The sequence below is a fragment of the Phragmites australis genome, chromosome 6 (genome assembly GCF_958298935.1).
Source record: "Phragmites australis chromosome 6, lpPhrAust1.1, whole genome shotgun sequence".
NCBI lineage: Eukaryota > Viridiplantae > Streptophyta > Magnoliopsida > Poales > Poaceae > Phragmites > Phragmites australis.
In genome coordinates this window covers 13,907,825-13,928,921 of record NC_084926.1, presented here as the reverse complement: position 1 = coordinate 13,928,921, position 21,097 = coordinate 13,907,825, and the positions used below count along the sequence as shown (strand labels likewise).

At 41.0% G+C, this 21,097-nt stretch overlaps 2 protein-coding genes across 5 annotated transcripts; one reads left to right on the top strand and one right to left on the bottom strand.

Annotated features, from left to right (window-relative positions):
• The first annotated feature begins 5,518 nt into the window (after nucleotides 1-5,518).
• On the top strand, nucleotides 5,519-9,753 carry LOC133921802 (protein FAR1-RELATED SEQUENCE 6-like). 3 transcript variants are annotated; one of them, XM_062366832.1, is made up of 7 exons: nucleotides 5,522-5,744; nucleotides 6,401-8,425; nucleotides 8,560-8,595; nucleotides 8,697-8,810; nucleotides 9,035-9,103; nucleotides 9,201-9,353; nucleotides 9,475-9,753. In XM_062366832.1, the coding sequence occupies exons 1-6, from the start codon at nucleotides 5,673-5,675 to the stop codon at nucleotides 9,327-9,329; spliced, it is 2,445 nt and encodes an 814-aa protein (XP_062222816.1). In that variant the 5' UTR covers nucleotides 5,522-5,672; the 3' UTR covers nucleotides 9,330-9,353; nucleotides 9,475-9,753. The 3 variants fall into 3 exon arrangements, with proteins under 3 accessions (XP_062222818.1, XP_062222817.1, XP_062222816.1); XM_062366833.1 differs by lacking the exon at nucleotides 8,560-8,595 and having other exon boundaries at nucleotides 5,521-5,744; XM_062366834.1 differs by lacking the exons at nucleotides 8,560-8,595; nucleotides 9,035-9,103; nucleotides 9,201-9,353; nucleotides 9,475-9,753 and having other exon boundaries at nucleotides 5,519-5,744; nucleotides 8,697-9,028.
• Nucleotides 9,754-10,239: 486 nt separating this feature from the next.
• LOC133921801 (uncharacterized) lies at nucleotides 10,240-19,462 on the bottom strand. Of its 2 annotated transcripts, none has more exons than XM_062366830.1 (15): nucleotides 19,325-19,462; nucleotides 17,108-17,766; nucleotides 16,691-17,003; nucleotides 16,271-16,417; nucleotides 16,081-16,169; nucleotides 15,904-15,996; nucleotides 15,145-15,271; nucleotides 14,265-14,329; nucleotides 14,015-14,186; nucleotides 13,310-13,549; nucleotides 13,137-13,184; nucleotides 12,884-13,030; nucleotides 11,551-11,633; nucleotides 10,768-10,883; nucleotides 10,240-10,673 (listed from the first exon to the last, which is right to left on the bottom strand). In XM_062366830.1, exons 2-15 carry the CDS (start codon nucleotides 17,704-17,706, stop codon nucleotides 10,588-10,590), a joined length of 2,325 nt encoding a protein of 774 aa, XP_062222814.1. In that variant the 5' UTR covers nucleotides 17,707-17,766; nucleotides 19,325-19,462; the 3' UTR covers nucleotides 10,240-10,587. The 2 variants fall into 2 exon arrangements, with proteins under 2 accessions (XP_062222814.1, XP_062222815.1); XM_062366831.1 differs by having other exon boundaries at nucleotides 19,351-19,462.
• Between the last annotated feature and the right edge of the window lie 1,635 nt (nucleotides 19,463-21,097).

The window sequence follows — 21,097 nt, the reverse complement described above, 5'->3', positions numbered from 1 at the left end:
GAACACTAACCTCTCCTTGGGTAAGTTTCCTAGGCATCCATGGCAAGAATCTGCAGTTTGGATGGTTGGATTTTGAATTTTGAGCTAGGGTTGTGAAATTCTTGAATTCTTGAACTTCAAAGCAATTTAGAGAATTTGAGTGAAATTTGAGTCAGGAATCGAGTTGCTAGGTTGTTGAATGAGTCCTAGACTCTATATACTCTCTCAAACATATTCGCCTTTGGTTGGGAAAGGCTCGCAAATCAAATCGATAATTTTTCTCCGTGAAGAACTGCTTTCTGCAGAAATACGAAAAGTCCAAATAAAAATCCAAATAATCCAGATAAATCCGAAGTGTTCGGAGAATTTTTCCGGAGACTCTGGAGTTACTGTTCATCAGACATTTTCTTTTGCTCTGATAGTCTGTAAATTTCATAATTTGTTCATACGAACTTCAAAAATCTTGAAACCAGTTACGTTAGCTTCTTATGAGTATGAACTACATGTTAAAAAGGTTGGAATCAAGAAAATAATTTTGATAATTAATTAATCACGTTTTGGCTTGATTAGATCACAATTAATTAATACCATGTCCTAAAATAATGGAACCACTTGGATAATTCATATTATGATTAGTGCCATCTAGGAAAGATGTTTTCTTCATTATAAAGCATAGCTTATGGCATGCATTTCATCATATGCATATTGAGGCATGCTCTATTGTACTTCATTCATGATCATCATTGCACACGTTCTTGTTTAGTGAATGAAAAACCGGCACATGACCAGACCGTGGTTGAAGGCGGCGCCGATCTATCGGAATTCTGCAAGTGTTGCGCGGGTAGCATTAGGCAGTCACCTGAATAGTAAGACAAACATCTAAGCATATTTCTCCCATTAATTTGGATAATATACGTGATATGTGATAAATTACGCTTTATATATGTTATGCATGAGTTCGAGTCGATGTCAGGTTTATGATGGGTAGAACCTATATTGATGCACTAATTCTTCTATATTGAATAATTGTTGATCCGTATCCTTGTAACCTGGGTTTAATATAGTATTATCTAACTTAAAATGTCATTTGTGATGCTTAGCACGTGCTTAGGTCCTCGGTAAAAGTCGAGCGGTGAAATATTTTATCATTTATGAGCGTAGTCTTTAATTACTTGCATAATGATCATAATGATGAGTTGATGGTGTTGGTTGAATGAGTGGTGAGGATGAGACGAGATGTGGGCGGTGTTAGGTGTGTTTGTCATGTCCGGATGTGGAGTTCCCCTGGGTAGGTCGGGAGACGGACTTAGACACCGTAGATCGCTTGCATCGTTTAAGCACCGATCATTATTATAGTTGGCTTTAGCACTTTCTGTGCTTATATGTCGTATATGAGAACGATAAACTGATTACCTTTGTAGCTGTGGCTTTTTGGCATGAAGGTCAATGGTGTCAGGCATGAGGCCGGCTGGGTATCCATTTTTCTTCGTGAGTAGTTCTGGATGACCCCCGCGCCTATCGTCGCATGATCAAACAGTCGGAGCTTATTAGAAAAGGTTGACAAGAGTACCCCCTTGTTTGGACCTATGTGGTCATACAAGCCGTATGGTCCTCAAGTCGTGTAGGTAAAGGAGTACCCCCTGTAGGGTGTAAAAATATTTTAAAATATCACGCTCTCAGTCATAAACATGCTTCTGTCCATTTGCAGTAGTCGTAGAGTTACGAATGTAGATTAAGGTGCTTGATGGGTTGAGATGGTGCTTTACAGATATTATTCTTATGGTTCCATATATATATATTCAGTTGAGGGTTATAGGTTAGATAGTCGTGTTGGTCAAGTATAGATGCCCACACATGTTTATATCAAAATTTCTTTTGCATATGAAGTTTACTTAACCATGTGGCCACATCCTTGCTAACATCCAAATGCATAATCCTTAGGGTCGGGCTATTTATAAGTGTCCATTATGGATTAAGTCTTGCGAGTACCTTCATACTCACGTTACTATTTTATGTGCTACCGATGAGAAGGAGTTGGTCTTTTGCTACTTCACGCTTGCCAAGGGTGGTGGCAGGCATGAGTAGGCAGCTATTCAGAGGCTGTGCTTTTGTGATGGAGTCTAAGAGCATATGGCTCCATCATTCTTTTGTTGTATAGTATTTAGTGTTCTGTTGTGTAGTTTCTTTTGTTGATTAGGAGTTGAGTCAGTTTTTATCTCCTCCTTACTCTTTTTTTTTAAATTGTAATAACTTGGTGAATGTTTAAGAACTTGTAATCTAATGTTAATTACTCGCTCTTTATTAAGTTATGTTGTGATGTTAAACGTTAAAAAGGCATATATTCTGATCTTGGACACAAAACACATGCCGGGACTACCAGGATGGTATTCAGATTAGTCATGAGAGTCATGATTAAGGAAATGATTGACCTAATGACTAATTGGAATACTGTTTGGACGATTCCTCACATTGCTAGGAGGAGCTACTCATGGCGCAGAGATGCCTGTAGCAAATGACGAGGGAGGACAACTAGCGGTGGGCGTATTTCTATGACCGCATAAGCCGTTTGTTTATCTTGTTCGATCGCTGCTCTGGGCTGTAGGCGTTCAGATCCTCCCTACTCCTGGAGACACCATGACTAATCATGTTTAATGGCTCTTGGTGACTTCCGAGGAGGCGAGTGTGCTCGAGCAGAAGCTTTGCGGTAACATCGGCGACCACCTACATGTGGCCATAGCCTACGGCGCCTGCCTTGCCCTTGCTTGCATCAGCGAACACTTTCCTAACCTTGGCCTCGCTCCGATGATCTCCAAAGGCTTCGTCGACGTTCGGAAGACCATAGAGGAGCTTCGTGACCTTATGGGCTCATTTCATTTTGCAGCTCAGTCTTTGCTTTGGTATGTCTAGTTTGACCCGCTGAGGGGTATCTTTAGATCCTAGAGACACTTGGACCAAAATCCTGAGAGGGGTTACGTCTCACTCCGCAGTCCCTATCATCACATCTGGTGTACCTCTAGTACCACATAGCTTCTGGCAGATTGACCTAGGAACCTCATCATACGGATATCTAATTCACACACTCGCTCATCAAAACATACGCACCCAGAGTCTATTCAAGCGTGACCCTGCCTTCGCATGTCCATGACCGTAGACACGGCTATTCAAATAGGTTTACACTCTGCAAAGGTTGTACAACTTTACCCATGTGATATGCTCACCTTCCAATCGTTGCAAGCGGAGGAGCGAATCATATTGAGACACTCCAATCACCTTTTCTGCTAGGCTTTTCTATGAGATTTACCCCTAAGCGCCAGAGTCCATGTACTGAAGGCCAATCCACTTTTTAAGCCTAGGCCGGTATTAGCAACCTTCAAACAGAGGGACAGATGGACACTTGACTGATCGCTGGTCTTAGCCTCTTAGTATGATACCCAACTCAGTCAAGTGAAGAAAAGTTAAGTCTTACCCATTTAGGACGCATGGTTGCATAGAGGTGTCTAAGCATGACGACGCAAGACTCGGTCCTTAAGCGACCAGGGTAGGTATCTTCTAGCAGTGAACACAACAGAGGTGACTCAAGCTCCTAGGAGCATCCTCATCCAAAGTACTACTCCACCTACCTCCGCCAAATAGTGTTCACCCATTTTTACACACCTCCCACCATATCCCACATGACATCAAGGATTTCACAAACATAACGGAATTCATAACCATCAAGGATCCATGGTATATGAGTTTAATATTGATAGCAATAATTCTTATCTCTAAGGAGAGGTGTTTTAAAAGCGATGTCTCTGAGAAGACGTATTCAATCCTAAGAATGTTAGATATCAAGACATCGTCTATCATTGATATAGATAATAACATGTAATACTAGAGTGATATGCACTTCGGATGATAGCCTTTATGGCATAGCAAGTGTTTAATAGGATTAACTACTACAAATAGTTTGTAAAACTACAATACATAGCGCATGCGATATAAATCTAGTTTTAGTTTATCATATAGATTAGTTGAAAACACAGGTTCAATATGATCAAGGAGATAGGACTTGCTTCTCTGAGGTTTTCTTCAAAGTCTTGGTTATAGTCAGGATCCTCCTTGCTTCTGATTCTCCCGGCGCAGCACTCATAGAATTCTAGTGGTTCTGCAATTGCGACTATGATAAATAATGACGACACTAGAGAAGAATCAAATAATACCAAATGGAAAATAAATTAGCCCTAATGTATATCACATTATGATTGATAGGTAGATATCATATTTAGATGAATTTTGGTGAAAGAATCGTCGAAATTAGAGCCAGAACAGAGAAGTTATGACTCCTGAAAAATTTAATCTAAAATTTAATCAGAAAATTATGAAATTGCACTATTTATAGGTGGGGCCTTTCGGTGTGCCCCACTGAACAGTAGCATGTACTCACATGAGTAATACTGGTTGGGTTGGGTTTGGGCCTGGATAGACCAGGCTGGGCTTGGACTGCACAGTACAGGGTCGTACAGTGTAGGCCTGCTTGGGTTTAGGCTGGTGGCTAGTGGGTTACAAAGTTGGGCTGGCCCATTGGGGTGTGGCCAGTGAGCGGTTGGGCTAGCCTGGAGACCAGCCGTGACCAGGCCGAGCCGTGGCCCACTCGGCCATATCGAGCCACGGCCTATGGCCGGTTCACGCAGGTGCACGGACATGCGCGGGTGGTGGAGGGGAGAGGAAAGCGGCCGATGACGAGGAATTACGGTGGAGCCGCACCGAAATGCTCTCCGGTGACACGCTCTGGCCAAGGTTTCATGATGGGAAGTCCACGCCAGGGATCTATACACGACAGAAAATTCAGCGGGGGGCTCATCGATGGCGGCCGATGACGAGAGTGATACCAGACGACTACCGAAGAGGGGACAATGGTACAGGCAAAATTGGGCAGCACCTCCCCTGTACCGGGAGATGCCAACTGGGCCCTAGGCGTCACGGCACGATGGTTGGTCACACACACGAAGCATCAGAATAGCAAAGTTAGGGATTTAGGTTAGGGTTAGGGATTCAAGATTTGGAGGGATTTTTTTGGCCTTCGGTGTAGAGGGATGCCGGGGAGGTCGTCGTCTAGCGGTGGAGGCGGTCATAGGGTGAGGTAGCGAGGCGGCGGAGGACCGCCGGTTGGATGGGGATGGTGACGGGGGCGTCGTGGTCGTAGTGGTTAGCGGTGGTGGCGGTTGAGGATGGCGGATCCTACGACGCTGCCGGAGCCGATCGGGTGGCGATGGAGGCAAGGGTGCGAAGAGGTGGAAGATGAACTAATAGGGGACGAGTGGCGGTGGAGACCGGAGTCCAAAGGAGGGTGCTAGGGGTGAAAGGGGGAGGCAGTCGCCGAAGGGCCACGCTGGTGCCCAGGATGACGACGATGAGGTTTCAGACAGGCGAAGCACAATGAGAGGGGGAAGGGAGGTGGCGGTGGGGTATGAGGAAGTCAAGGGTGGAAGGAGAAGATGGTGCTTGTTATTTAGGTAGGAAAGATCTGGACCATTTTAACCTCATCCGACAAAGCAGAAATTTGATAGATTTTGAGGACCTAAATCTTTCATTAGAACTAGAGGGTCCCTTATTATTGTTAGAGAGTAAAAGTTCCCTCATCCAGACCCTAACCGCCCGCCGTCCTTCATACACATCCGAAACCCACCTCGTCGGCGGCGGGCTCTCCGGCGATGGAGGTGGAGGAGCTATTCCCACCCTCCAAGAATCCCCGCCGCGCCCGGCGCCGGGACCTCAACGTGCTGGTCCGAGTCGCACCATCCCCTCTATCCTTTTTTTCCCCGATTTTTTTTGCGGTCTTTGTGATCTTGAGCGTTCGATAAGTGCAAACGTAGGGGAAATTCCAATAGATTTCTGTGAGTTTGAGGTGTTAACATGTGGAGGAAAGCTTCAGCTTTCATTTCTTTTTTTATAAAAAAACACGAGGGCGGGTGGGCAGTGATTCAGCCAGAGGTTGTGATTTAGGCTTCAGATTTGAATGCCTCATCTGGTTTTAAGGGGTAGCTGTTTAGTCTTTGAACTCTGTTTTGGTGAATTGGAGTAGCATTTTGTTTTTCCAGGAAACTGTCTAATGTCTAGTAATTCTGTATTTCTGTTCATCCTTGTGAGCTTGAACCATGTGGCTCTCCGATTGGGTTGCAGCCTTTGCTTCAGAAGCACTAATATTAGGCATACTGAAATTGGATGGTTGTTGGAGTATTTTACTGCAGTTAGTGTCATGGTTGTTTTAGTATTTTACTGCAGTTCAAACCAAATGCACAAAGTAGGTAAGTCACCTGTGCCATTCTTATGTTGTAAAAAGTTGCTTTTTAGTTGACTTCGATTTGTATCAGTTGGAAGAAACTTCTGGTTTCCAGTAGGTTGCAATATAAGCAGTTTCATGATGGAAGTTTTGTTTCAGGATCCCAGTCAGGAGTCGTCCGATGGAGAGGATATTGGTGTTCCAGAAGTTGGCATGGTGTTCAATAATCACACAGAAGTCAACCGATTCTACCGCAAGTATGCCCGCCGTGTTGGCTTCGGTGTCTCAGTAAGGAGGTCCTCATTCTCACAAGAAGGAACCTGCTTATATCTCGAGCTTATGTGCTGCAAAGGAGGGCGGCCACGTTATGAGCCAAAGTTCCGGAAACGGGCCTCATCAACCACTAACTGCCCTGCCAAGATTCGAGTGAAGTTATGGGGAGACAAATTGTTGCATGTAGAGTTGGCGATCCTTGATCATAATCATCCAGTGAGCCCAGCAATGGCGAGGTTCTTGAGCTCTTATAAGCAGCTCTCTGGCCCTGCAAAGAGGCGGCTGCGTATGGGTGGCCCTGGAGCCATGCCAGTTGAAGAGCCAAGCAAGATGCCTGTGGATAAATTGGGGGAACTTGAGGAGCTTTTGTTTGGAGAGAGCAAGCACCACAGTTTTGTGGAGAGGGGCCGTTTAAAGCTCCAACCTGGAGATTCGGAGGCCCTTCGGCTTTTCTTCACTCGGATGCAGGCCAAAAATGCGAACTTTTTCAATGTTATTGACTTGGATGATGAGGGCTGTGTCAGGAATGTTTTCTGGGCAGATGCACGGTCAAGGGCTATGTATGAGTATTATAACGATGTCATCACACTTGATACTTCCTATGTGGTTAGTAAATATGATATGCCTCTTGCAACATTCATTGGAGTGAACCATCATGGCCAATCTGTCTTGTTGGGGTGTGGCCTGCTTTCTGATGAAACAGCAGAAACCTATTCATGGCTATTTAAGGCTTGGATAGCATGTATGTCTGGCAATCTTCCAAAGGCTATCATCACTGACTGTTGTAGGGGCATCCAAAGTGCTGTTGCTGAGGTTATTCCTGGAGTCCGTCATCGAATGTGCTTGTTTCAGATAATGAGGAAGGCTGCAGAAAGATTAGGTGGGCTGTCGGAGTATAGAGCTATCAGCAAGGCAATGCAAAAGGCTGTATATGATTCTTTAACCATAGATGAGTTTGAAGAAGGTTGGAACTCTTTGATTACATATAATGGGATTCAGGGTAATGACTGGATAAGATCACTTCATGAATGTCGATCTTCATGGGTTCCTGTCTTTATTAAAGATACATTTTGGGCAGGAATGTCTGCTACACAAAGAAATGAAACTATCACTCCTTTTTTCGATGGATATGTGGATTTAAAAACCACTCTGAAGCAATTTCTCGGCAAGTATGAGATGGCTTTGCAGAGCAAATATGAGAAGGAGGCCCAAGCAGATTTTGAGACATTTCATAAGCAACGTCCACCAGTATCAAAATTCTATATGGAAGAGCAGCTATCAAAGGTATACACCCATAATATGTTCAAGAAGTTCCAAGATGAGATTGAAGCCATAATGTACTGCCATGTATCTTTAAATAATGCTGATCGAGAGACCTTCACGTTCAATGTCAAGGAATGTATTTTCCTTGAAGACGGTAAAAGGGCTATGAGTAAGATTTTTGCAGTGACATACAACGCGGAAGAAAAGGATATAAAGTGTATCTGTGGAGGTTTCCAATTCAGTGGCATACTATGTAGGCATAGTCTCTCAATGCTCAAGTTTCAACTGGTTCGTGAAATTCCTCCACACTATATTCTTGATAGGTGGAAAAAGGATTTTAGACAGTTGCATGTGATGGGACGCCCTTCAAGTGACGTTGTCCCCAACAATCGCGTGGATCGGTATGACTATTTGTCGATGAGATGCCTGCAGCTTGTTGACTCTGCAGTCCTATCAGATAAATACCGCCTTGCTTTGAGGTTGGTGAAGGAGATGGAGAAATTTCTGTTAAATAGCAACACACATGATGATACACAGCCAAGGATCAAGTCTCGCATTCCGAAAGCAAATAAACCAAATACAGTGACTGGTCAAAATCTGGTGGATGCAGCAACTGACAATGGAAATGATGGGATCAAAGGACCAGAGGTACTGGCTCTACCTGTAATAAACCTTTTAGCAATACTTATCTTTAGTTGGAAGCTTTATTGAAATTAGAATCGATGGTGGAAATGATTTGCTTAAACGGGTAGATCTAAGCGATCTTGTTTTGCGAAATGCAGGCTTCTGCAGCCATGCCAGCATTACAAGTCCAAAAGGTAGATTGGACTAAGTTTTATATAAATGTTACGTGCATTACCCATCATCAATTGATACATCTGGCAGTGGGTATATTGATTGCTTGTTATTTTCACCCCAGGGAGGAGCAGAAAAAGCTATAGTTCCTACTGGCTACATTGGAGTGCCAGCTAATGTCCAGCAATTTGTAGGCAATCAAGCAGCAATACGGCCCAGCATTGTGTACATGGTTCCAGTATGTCAAGCAACAAATGCCTATATCTACTAACTCATCTTTGACGAAATTCCAAAGGCACCAGATATCCAGGCTTCCATGAAGTTTTTGACACTTCTCTTGCATGGACATCTGTGGCTCCATACTACTCATGCATCATGTTTATCTTCATAATGCTTAAGCTCAAGTATATCATTTTGTAGGAGTATGCTGTTAAGTTGACTACTGTTGATTGACAATTTCAGAGTGGTGTCAGCCCGCATGCTTTTGGAAATGGTGTTTTGATGCCGGTGATGTACCAGCAGATGTTCCAGGTTTGTGTTTACTTTTGTTTACGAGTTCTTGTGTTCATCTTGTCAGGACAATTGTCACATGAACTGTTGCCATGTAATGGCATCACGGTATGTCTAGGTACCCCAGAAGCCAAATGAAACTGTGCAAGATACTTCAACAGATGGAAAAAAGAAGCGACCTCGTGGCCAGAAGCTGACAGAGACATCTCAACAGTCAAATGGAGGACCAGGACCTTCATCTGGCTAAGGAGACTACTCACATTTAGAACAGGTTTCCCATTCGCTCCTGAAACCAGATATACTTTGCTCAGCCATCTACTGAGCTGGTGATTGCCTGATAATTTAGGATTCACCTGTGTAACTACTAACCACCACCATATTGTTCGTCCCAGGACTTCTGTAAATTATGTGGATTTGCTGCCAGGAGGAATTTTACATAGGTGTGCTGCCACTAGGAAAGAAATGGAGCTGACCAAAAGTGCCAATCTTCATTTGGATCATCCTGGAATTGAGTGTAGAAGTCAGTTTCAACTCATTTAATTTTTTTGCCGATTCCGGCAACATTAGTTGCATCCAAGTTAACTTTAGACCGTCAGTGGCTCCAGTGTGAAGTACAGCATTTCCTGATAATATGTAAATGATTGGATTAGCCTTATCATGACTCATGAACACATCGTCAGATTCTTTCGAATTGCCAGTGCAGCGGGTAGCTATAGGCTATAAACGCACCTAGAACGATTGGTAATTGGGCATTAACATTGCAGTTAAACACACCCTTTTATGATTAAAAAAACATACCCTTTTAAAGGGCGTTATTGGTAGTTCAAATCATGTACTCTTTTAAAGATGCATAGGATATTCTCGAAATTTTACTGTAGTCCAAATATATTGCTCAAAAAATTATTGATGGTAAACATTTACATGCCCTTTAACAAAGACAACATTTGGACCTTCATTCCTTCCAAGTTCTTAACAAAGCTACATAATCTCAGATTCGATTACTTGCCCAGATACGAACATTTAAATTAGATATCAAAACCGATACCACCCTCACCGGGAGTTGTTGACCACGACATAGGGCACCGTGTTGTAAATGGCTGGTTGTAATAAAGCAACCCTAAATACGTGAACATCGCAAAGCATGCATTACCCAAACATCCATGAACACTAATATTTAATACGAAATAGATTCAAGACTTGTAAATTTGAGGGTAGCATTAGCCTAACCGATCTGTATTTCCACTTCCATAGCAACCGGTTGAAATTTCGGTTGCGATTTACCTGCTGAGCCAGCACTGCGCCTGAGTACTATATTCATGTCAACATGTTTACAGCAAGTCTTCCTTGCGAATCACAAGTCACTATCGATCTATTCGAAATCAGCTCAGAGGCACAAAAAATGGCTATATTGCCTTCCGATTTACAAGCGGCACTACCATTAAGTAGCTGAGATGTATGGTATTTTCGCCTGAAATAGCCCACCTATCTAAAACACGTGAAATATTCTACTCTCGTGCTTCCTCGTCCTCTTCATTGTTTTCCTCTGTTTGTGATGCCAGCTTCACAATGTCTTCCACAAGGATCTTTCCTTCTGCGGTCATACAAACAGAAAAGGGTCAGATGGCAACGAGAAAATCGGACATATGCTACAACGAACAGACTGTAGATGTCATGGGTTAGCGGACCTTTGTCTTTAGAAAGGTTGGTGATAAGTTCATGAACGCCTTCCTTCCCTATGGTATCCTTGAGATAGGCCGCGGCCGCGGCCACCTCCTCAGGAGTCACCTTGCCGTCATGGTCCCTGCAAATGAAGTGCAACTTAGATCACCATGCCGAGGACACACAAGCAAAATAGTTTTGGTCCAAGGCACAATACAAAATGAGTAAAACACAAGTTTCCATCTCATACAGGAAAAACACCCATATAGGTGTAACTTAATTAAGAATGACTTATCTGCTCGGTAAAGTAAATGCAACCTGCATGTCATCTTAGTATTTAGCTACATGAAGCAACTCTACTATGCTATAGCAGTGACTTCCACATGACCACAAGGACGCTACAAACTATTGCGCTAGCATATTTAATTAAAATCAATTCTCTGAACATGGTTGGGTAAATAATAGAATTTTCTTTATGAGAAATGGCAGGAGTGCTGCCTTTGCATTAAAGAGAATAGAGAAACATTGTTCATGGGAGATAACAGGGCTGCCCTGGTTCCTCCCACATCACCAGGGCTTAGCTTAGAAGAAGTTATATAAAAAAGAGATTACACAACACAGGAGTTTGTAACTGTAAATAATAGAAACAGGTGGCAAAGAACTGTGCAGTGCAAGGCAACAGTTACCACCTGCTACAATACAATAATACGACATTAAATTTCTCTAAAAGGGAGAATTTTCCAGCAAGAAAACACACTGGCTGTCTAGCATGCAACATAAAAAACATGTGACATAGAAGTGGCATTTACCTATCTAGCAGTTGCCACCGGTTTCCAATTTGTGCGTCCACATTGTCAATCTCCTTTTCTAATTCTTGGAGCATAGCATCAACCTGAATGCAAAGAAGGCCAAAGTTATATATAATTCATGTGAATAACCTATCTCAAAAATATTCAACAAGTTATGCAGCTTACTAACACCGCCAGTGCCCCTCCAACTACAAAAAATTCTAGTACGAAGGACTGAGGAAGTACATGCAGAAATTAATCATGAAACGAGATATCAATAAACTAGCGAGCAAGATTAGATGCTCCTGCCATTTCAAATTATAAGGCTCCTTTCAAGTGAGCATGTGGATTATAGAAGTTCAGAACCTAGAGAAAGACATCAGGGAATGAGTCGGAATGACCATGCTACCATTTGATAAATGTATAGGAAATGTGCGAGAGAATAGTTAGTGAGGGGGTCCCTTATGAGTGCGGAAGAGAGAAGATATGATAAATAAGGGCAAATAAGGAGAAAAAAACGTCCATGAATTCACAAGCACACCTTATGTTTTGAAACAAGATTGTCAAAATTATATGCCTTCATGTCTTATATTCTGAAACGAAGGGAGCACTAGTTCAAAAGAGAGGGTGAACATGAGCAAAATGGAAATTTCTAGTGTAATTTGTTGACATCCTATACTCAAATTAGGACTAGCAGCACCCAACTGGGATAGCATAAGTCTAAAACTCAGTTGATGTCTTCAGGATTTTGTTCTCGAGCATGCAGATGCAACAACTTATGGAGGACACAATAAGATCATAGCTTACTATGTTAGGATATAATATTTGTGCGAACTAAATTCTTATCTAAACCATTTTGTTGTGTATATACCTCGTTGCCAGTTTGCCTTTGCTGTTAGTAGTTACAGTTACCGGTAAAGTAACCAGCTCTCATCAGAAAATGTTACAACAAAGAATCAAGCAGTTGCTGCTCAAGTTACCTGCCGGATCCATTTGTTACGTTTATTATCTCCAAGCAGCTTAATGATTCTATTTGGAAATTTTGATCAGGCCTTCTAAGATGCATCCGTACCCTCAAAATTAAAAATCAGATGCTAGTTCTTCCCAAGTCTCGTCAATAATAGGACAATTTTACAATCATTCCATAGAACTGTCTGCAAGGCAAGTAACCGTTGGCACTCTTATTGAAAACTTTTCAGATATTTGTTCATAGTTCTTGCTGTCAACATTTAAGACTAGTTAGGCAGTGGAAACTAGTACCTTAAGCAAGAAATTATATGACATATTACAGATTTTAGCTAGAGAGTAGAGAGTGATGAACTATGGCTATAACATGCGCAAAAGGATTTCTTACCCTCTCAATCAGTGCTGATGAGACCTTCTCTTCTGCAGCGACCTCAGAATCATGCTCTGACTCCTCTCTAGCAGCTATGTATGCTCTCTTAACTTCTTCTTCACCCTCTGTACCCTCTTTTTCGAGCATGGAGTTATATAGTTCTATCTGCATTTAGAAAACAACCAAGTCTTATGAAACCCCCATGGTACATATGTATGCAATAAACTAAATGGTGGCTGCATGACTAAAATTATATAGTTTCACATTATACCTCCTTGTTGACAAGGCTCAGGAACTCTTGGCGCTCCTTGCTAACAGACTGTAATACAAGGATAAAACTTAGAAAAAGGTTAGAAAGAGAGAGAGGGAGGGAGGGAGGGACACTGGTAGCATGTATAGTGACTAATAGAAAAATACAGATTGACAAGGAGTCTAGGAGCATACAGATGCAGATGCGAGCACAGCCAATGCTTGGCTGATATTACAGAGCTTTTCCTTGTCATGTCGTTTTGCTTTTCTCAGTTCTTCCTCCTTAGCAGTAGCCTCAGTCATTTCCTTCAAAGCTAAATCTTCTTCGGCAGTCTTCAGTTCTTTGAGCTTTGCCTTTTCCTCTTTCTCTTGTTTTGCTTTTTCTTCCTTCTCTTGTTTTGCCTTTTCTTCTTTCTCTTTCCTTTTCTCTTCGTCCTAAATGTTTTTTGTATGCAAAAACATCAATAACAACACAACTTTGTAGCACTATGTCAACCAAATAATATAATTGGGTTCAATGCAGGCTTCTATGAACTATTGGATAACTATGAAGTAAACTAGCAAATTGAATTAGCACATAAAATATACAAAAGATAGCATCGCTCAACATTAAATCTAGTATAAATATTAAAGTAGTTTAGATGAGATGATATGCAGAGAGTAGAGACAACACAACAACGAAAAGATCGACTAACAATACAGGTGATATCAAGACCATACTCTGTTAATAAAAATCACATTGTTTCATTCTACATACTCGGTATAAGAAAAGAAAAGGACCTTATGTATGCATCACCTACTGAGTTTTTTTTAATTAAAAAATAATATTTACAATAGAGCTACAAAGGCTACAAGCCCAAAATAAGAGTTCAAAAATACTCATGAGAATGTATACATCACCTTGATAAGTTCTTCCTGCATCTCAAGGAATTCCAGTTTTCTCCTCCTCTCAGAAACTGAATCTTCGGATGGCAATACTGTCCCAATTGTATCCACAACTTCATCTGGTAGAGAAGATAGTGTTGCGACAACAGCCTCCTCGGGCTTCATTTTCCCAGATACGGTAAAAGCTCTGACAGCGTTACCAAACATAAGAATGGCCACAAACAATAATAACATAACAAGCAGGGAAATTTTCAATCATATTTACCTTGAAAGTATGAGAAGTGAGGATGGCACAGCATGATTAAGTGAGAGATCCAACCAGTCTCGAAGCTGGGTAAAAAATGAAGTTGTAAAGAATTTTGTTAACACAGTTTAATAAACATTTACATGGTATCACTTCGTTTTTTTCTTCTTTCTTTTCCCTTTTTTTATACACTTGTGGTTAAAACTCAGACGCCATGCAATCCAACTTCGGATGTGTTCAATTCAAAGTAGAAGAAGCTAAGTGCTCATAACTTTCCTTCAACAGTAGACTTGAAAAAGCATGTACTACAGATAGCTTTTGGACCGAACAAACTCTAATAAGACCATATAAACATGTCAACCAATAAAGAAAATATTAGAGTAAAGAACAAGATAAGCTACTAGAAGAAGTAACCATTGCACTGAGCAGCTCATAGATGTGCTTAGTTGCTTACAGTTAGCAAAAAGACTGAACAAACATGTATTCTTTGGAAGAACAGAAATCAGGATCTACAAGGAATGGATGGAGTATGACCCAGGTCTATAATAAAAATACAAAATACTCCATTTCATAGTAATAGTATACAGTCATCCCAACTCTTAGTAGAGCTAAGGTGTGTCCGCGTTAAAAAGACAAAAGTCGACATTGCCTTAAGGTAACTTGGCACATAATCATTAAGTATGCATATATTGTTGAAATTAAATGAAGGGCGTCTGAAGGAAAGAGTGTTGCAAATCTGTCTCAGAACAACAGTGACCTGTAGTGCGAAACAAGAATGGATGACTAGAATAACTTGCTTATGACTGGAGGGTGTAACCACAAAGAAGTAACTAAATGAATGACTCAAGACCGCCATACAACGCTAAATTGTGTGCATATCATCATAATAGTGCAACAAAACCTGTTGGCGCATCTCTTCTGTTGACAGCAGGCCTAGGTGACCACGTTCACGGCAGGCTTGCCGGAGCTCCTCTTCGGAAAGAGACTCAATACCCTCAGCTTGAATCATCTTATCATCATTCTTAATGCTGAAAAGGTAGATACCATTACGAAAACAATGAGCAGATATTTTAAGACAGTTAAAAGGCAGTGAAGTTAACACAACCAACAACAAGACAATGGGCAAAACAACTAGCAAATCGAGTAAACAAAAAACAATCATGTCACTATCTCATATATATAGAGAGAGAAAACAAATGTAAGTGCTGAACCTATACTACTGTTTAAATAAACATGTCTCAAATCCACTCCGGTGCAAAGAATCTCAAACATAAAGTAAACAGACATGATTTCTAATGTCTACTAGCTTGCACGTCCAGCAACAATACTGCCTATTTACATCTCGGTGAATGAATATACTGTTGCAAACTCTTCCCTTGAATTACTGCACGTATATTGCAGCTCAACTATATAAACTTACTCTTTAGCCCTTTTGTCTTTATACTCCTATCTACAGTACAAGACCTCTTCAATTTTCATTTTTTGATAATTGTCCTATGAGCTTTCGGAAAGATGGTATTAGTCCCAAGCCTCCATAACTGTTTAAACTCTGAAAGTGGCCGTGTCTATCATATTGGCATATAATAGATAAGGATGTACAATATGATCTAGATGCAAGTCAAATTAACATTGAGTGACCATTCTCAATCCAAAAACTTACTCTTGCAGTTTTTTGCGAAGCATGAACCTCAAGTAGTGGTCTGTACCAAAAGGTCGGATACCCATATATTTGCACATATTTACCAAACGTGGTCTGCAGAAAAAATGTCAATCAACGGTTTAGTCGCTATTGTAATTGAGATGATAAATTTACACACATACTCAAATCAGATATAACCTGCTCATGTTATCCAGAGTAAGTTCATCATTAAACAGCTTCGCGAAGCTCAAGATCTCGTCATTGGAGACCTGCTCACCTCTCCTAACCTAATTACAATTTAAGTAGATCATCCAATGAAAGGTTAGCAGAAAGTAATTCACATACATAATTATTCCAGTAATAAACGGAGAATATAAAGAACTTATACCTTGTTCAAAAATTCGTCCAGATCTTCAGCTGTCTGTTTTATTTCTCCACTACGTGATGTTTGAACTTCCTTTGCCATTTCTTTTGCAGTATCTTGCAAAAATTTTGCATACTCTATCCTTGCTTTCAGTTTCCTTTTCAATGCTTCCTATACAGGAAAATGAACTATATCCTTTAGCCAATCAGTTTGCACTATGATAATGTCAGTGGTTCTGATACAAATGGTACCATGAAACAAAGTTGACTAATCCATTGCAACATGCAACACAGCAAGGTACGTTGCTCCACAGAATTGATATACTAATAGTAAACATGCAACGGTGAGTTTGCAACATAAACTACTATTGGTAGCATTCCACATGCAGAGAAATGTAGCACCCAATAATATAATTCAGGTAGTTACAAACAGTCAAGCACATACCTCTTCTTTCATTTTGTCCTGGAAAGTTGATGGCAGCATGTTTGGAAACAACTTGAGGAACACCGGCAGTAAGAATTCCATGAATGGAACAATGATGAACACAGCAACTGGCACCAGCCTGAAGATATCAGCTGTTGTGCGGGTCAGCTGTTGTCTCTCTCTTCTTGAAAGGCTCTTTCCACCAGCAAGTTTTACCAGCAATCTTGATGAGATCCTAACATCTGCCCAAAGTAGCTTTGTCCCTAGCCAGTAATGCTGCAGTGTAGAAACAAATTCATCCTTCCAATGCTTAAGCTTTGCAGCCCAATCAGCCCTTGACAAATAAACAAACAAGTTAAGTTTTATATGTTGAAAACAACCAAACATAACATTATTCTTATAACTGCACCTTTAAGTACAAAGAAAAAGAACTGAGACCTGCTCATTGAAGCAATAGCTCGGAGCGCAGGACCAGTACCTAGAAGCCTTGCCCAAAATTTCTGTATAACTGATTGGCCAGACTTCAAAGATTCTTGTACCTGCTTAGCTTTAACTTTTGCTTTTGCATTGCTTAGGCCTTCCACTGCCTGATCGCATTCTTCTGGGGATGCCTCCTTTTTCTTTTTGTTTTGCTTCTGATCCTCACTCTGTTCATCATCTGTATCCAACTTAGGTTGTCCTGCAGTTGCAGTTGATGCTGTGCGGATTGACTGCAGCAAGAACCTAGCTCCCAGAGGCAACTCAAATTCATTCCTTCCAATACCACAACCAGAAAGAGGCATCCCATGAGCTGGATGTCGCAGAAACCCATTACCAAGACCTGGCAAATCCCCCTTTGTCAAACTCACACTATATTGCTCCTTTTCACATTTGGAATCCCGAGAGCTTTGCTCAAGAAACTGCTGTGCTATTCTTGGCTCAGATTCACAACCAAATCTTCCATGTTGAGAGGTAGAGAAGTAGGAAGATGAGAGGATAGGTGTGTTAACATGATCCAAAAGATACTTCCTTCTCCTAATGATTGCCCCTGAAGCCATACTTGGTTGCTTCTCAACTTCCCAACTGGAAGACCAAGGTCAGGCTTTTATGGTAGAATCCTGAAGCAATCCAATTGTTTGGCCATAAGCATAAGTGTAAATTATCCACAAAAGAAGAAAAAATAAAGATGCATAGTGAAAATAATACTCAACAATTATAATGCCGATATATTGATAATTCCACAACAGGCAAAAGTAAATTCATTTCAGGGAATCCTAGGTGGTTGCTCTGGTATAACAAAGTAGTATATTCACTGGGTTTCCTTTCCTCAAAACTTAATGATTCAAAAATTTCAGTACAGTGAGTAAAGCGCAGATTTCACATGGGTAGCAATTAATCTGGGCCCTCAAAGTCAGTATGTTCAAGCCACAATAACCATTAGTCTCAGTTTTGACATAGAGTCACTTGGCAAAGTCTAAACAATTGCCAGCACAACCAGCAAGTCTACAATGTGTTTTTGGGCATGTGACCACAGGATTTAGCACTCATAATCATCAACCACACAAACAAGTGTTTACATAGGTGCTGGTGAGTAGGTTAAATAAGAATCATCTTTATAATTCACCTCAAATGTCCAAGTTTATCGCTCTTAACTATCACATACGCTACAGAACCTCAATGAAAAGATTCTGAATGAATCATGGGTCAGTAGTAAATTAGTTTTGAGTTGGCACCATTCCATTAATTAAAGTCACTTCCTCTAGCAGTTTGTGGATCACAATAGCAGATGGAATAGAAATCAGTAGCGGATCATTCCGATCATTCTTACTCCAGGTTTAAACAAGCATTGCTACTTTGCAAAGTTCAATGTGTTGTGCTGATTTCAACAAGGAATCTGAACGAAAAACTACACATATCTGTAAGGTGGTGATACTTCAAATCTACACGCTCCACACTTGTACAGTCAGCAACAGTTAAATGCAAGCATCCCAGTTCATCAAAGCTCCACGCTATAATCACAACTCACAGCGGCAGGTACAGTGAAATATACAAGACTCAATTTGCGAAATTCACCCAACCTACCGAAAAAACATGTGCAACAGATTTTCCCTACTCCCTAGAATCACCATCCATCAGTAACCACCTAACCACCACTACGGAATGCATCATGTTGTGGGAGAGGGGGTGTATCGGCGGCGAGGTGTGGATGATCCGCCTGTATGCCAGCCACGACAGGGGGTAAGTACCCACCGTAAACCTCCAACAATCACGGCAAACCAATACATAAGACAAGGTGGCAGCACACGCCGCGTACCCCAATTGAACGTCACTGATTTTTTTTTAAAAAAAACTAAATAATTATTTCATTTGGGCTCGATAAGCGTTGTTTGAATTCGATCCCTTCGCTACCGCAGTACGCACAGACCCCGAAATGCCCCAAACCCACTAATAGCCACCGATAACACCCCCCCCCCCCTCCCCCAAAAAAATCGCAAAACAACGACGAGCAGCGCGCAGGCTAAGTAAGTCGCAATCCTTTTCGCCAAACCATCGTTGATTAACTGATTCGAGGAACGAAATGATCAAACCATCGAAGGAAACGGGGAGTAAACTCTACTCGCACTAAACGGAACCCAGAAAACACCCCAGAATATCAGAGAAGGATCAAAGGAGCACCTCGGGCGCGTGTGGGCGGGGCTCACCGGGCGAGGGGCGCGCTGCCGACGGGCTGGTTGCCTAGCCCGCCGAGCTCCAGGGGGCGGGGTAGGGTGGGGCTTAAGGGTTTTGAGGGGAGAGGATGGATGGGAGGGGAGGGGGGGTATTTGGAGGAAGGACTAGACGCGGAGGCGAGCGGGCGTGTGGAGAAAGAAAGAAATGTACTCGAGAATTTTTAATATTATTTTTTACGGATATTACGGAAATAATACTGAAAATGGGAAAATTTTAAAATTATTACATGTTCGTTCAATGGTTTGGTGAAAATATTATTTTCATCAAACTGTATAGCGAAAATTGATAACGTGACATCAGCGAAAGATTTGGGGTGCCCAAAGGCAGTTTCAAGGTAATTTTCGTCAAACAGTTTGACGAAGATTAGCTGTCGCCAAACCGTACGGTAAAAATTATATTTTTCATCAAACGGGAGGTCGAAAAACTCACCCCTGCGAGTCGCGAGCAGAGAGGGAGCATGCCAGCAGAAGAGAGAAGAAGAGAGAAGAGAAAAGAAGAATGGAGGAAGGGAAGAAGGTTTATTTATGCAATTTTCTCATTTTCGATATTATTTCTGTAATATTCGTAAAAAATATAATATTACAAAAATCATGAACTCGAGACTGGAGTGGGCGTGAGTCGCACGTGTCTGTGAGAGGACAGTTAATTGTGATGTACTGCCTGTGTGGTTATGTGAAAGGACTATCAATTGTGTTGTACTGTCCGTGTGGTTGTACGAAGTTGTTGGTAGAAATATTGTCTATTTTTAAAAAATATATGCATTAAACTATGTATTTACATAACATCAAATAAAAATTGAAATCATAAAACTTAAAACTTGACGAAATTACTCAAACCATACGTCGGCTACTACTGAATAAAAAATTCTTTCTTAATAACACGTATAAAGAATAAACATCAGATTTGATACTGGTGGATAGGTGTACAACCTATCCCACCGATCATCCAAGCCGGTTTGGTTCTCAAATGTAATCTAACTTTGACCATGTTTGCCTATTTGTTAGCTGCTCGGGTTTGAATTTTGCAAGTTGTTTCGAACCTCTCGCATGGGCGGACCCATCATGATGTATGGGTATTCAATTGAATACCTAATTTTTTTTAAAAAAAATTGAGTATATAGCAACTATACTACGTATATATATCTTTGCTGCTTCAATCCATCAGACCACCCAGCAAATCGTGAGCCCAAGCTACTATATATCCTCCACTCGGCCTATTAACTGAAAGGGAAAACTGCAAAAAAAAAACCCCAAAAGTTACTGGATTTTGACTTCCCCCCAAAAGTTGTTTTGTTGCAAAAAAAAAAACCCCAAAAATTGACTTTATTGCAAAAAAAAAACCCTAAAAATTCAAAAAAAAATTAAAAAATCACAAAAAAAAAATTCTAAAAAAACTAGAGACAATTCTAAGACCTTCTGTGAAATTTTTTTTCAAAAATAATATCCTTTGCATCATATTTCATGGAGAGGAAGTTTGAAAAAAAAAAGAAAAATATGCAGCTCATTTATTAACTCATGTTATTTTAACTTTGTCATGTCTACCATTATTTTTCCTACACAAATAATTGTTTCAGTAAACTAATAAAAGTGGTTTCACTAATTTTGGGGTGTTATGGATTAGTTATGAATTAATCTATTTGCAACACATTTACTCAATCCTGCACGTTACAATAACTATTTCAAGATTTCATGTATTTTTACAAGAGAGGATCATGTAAGA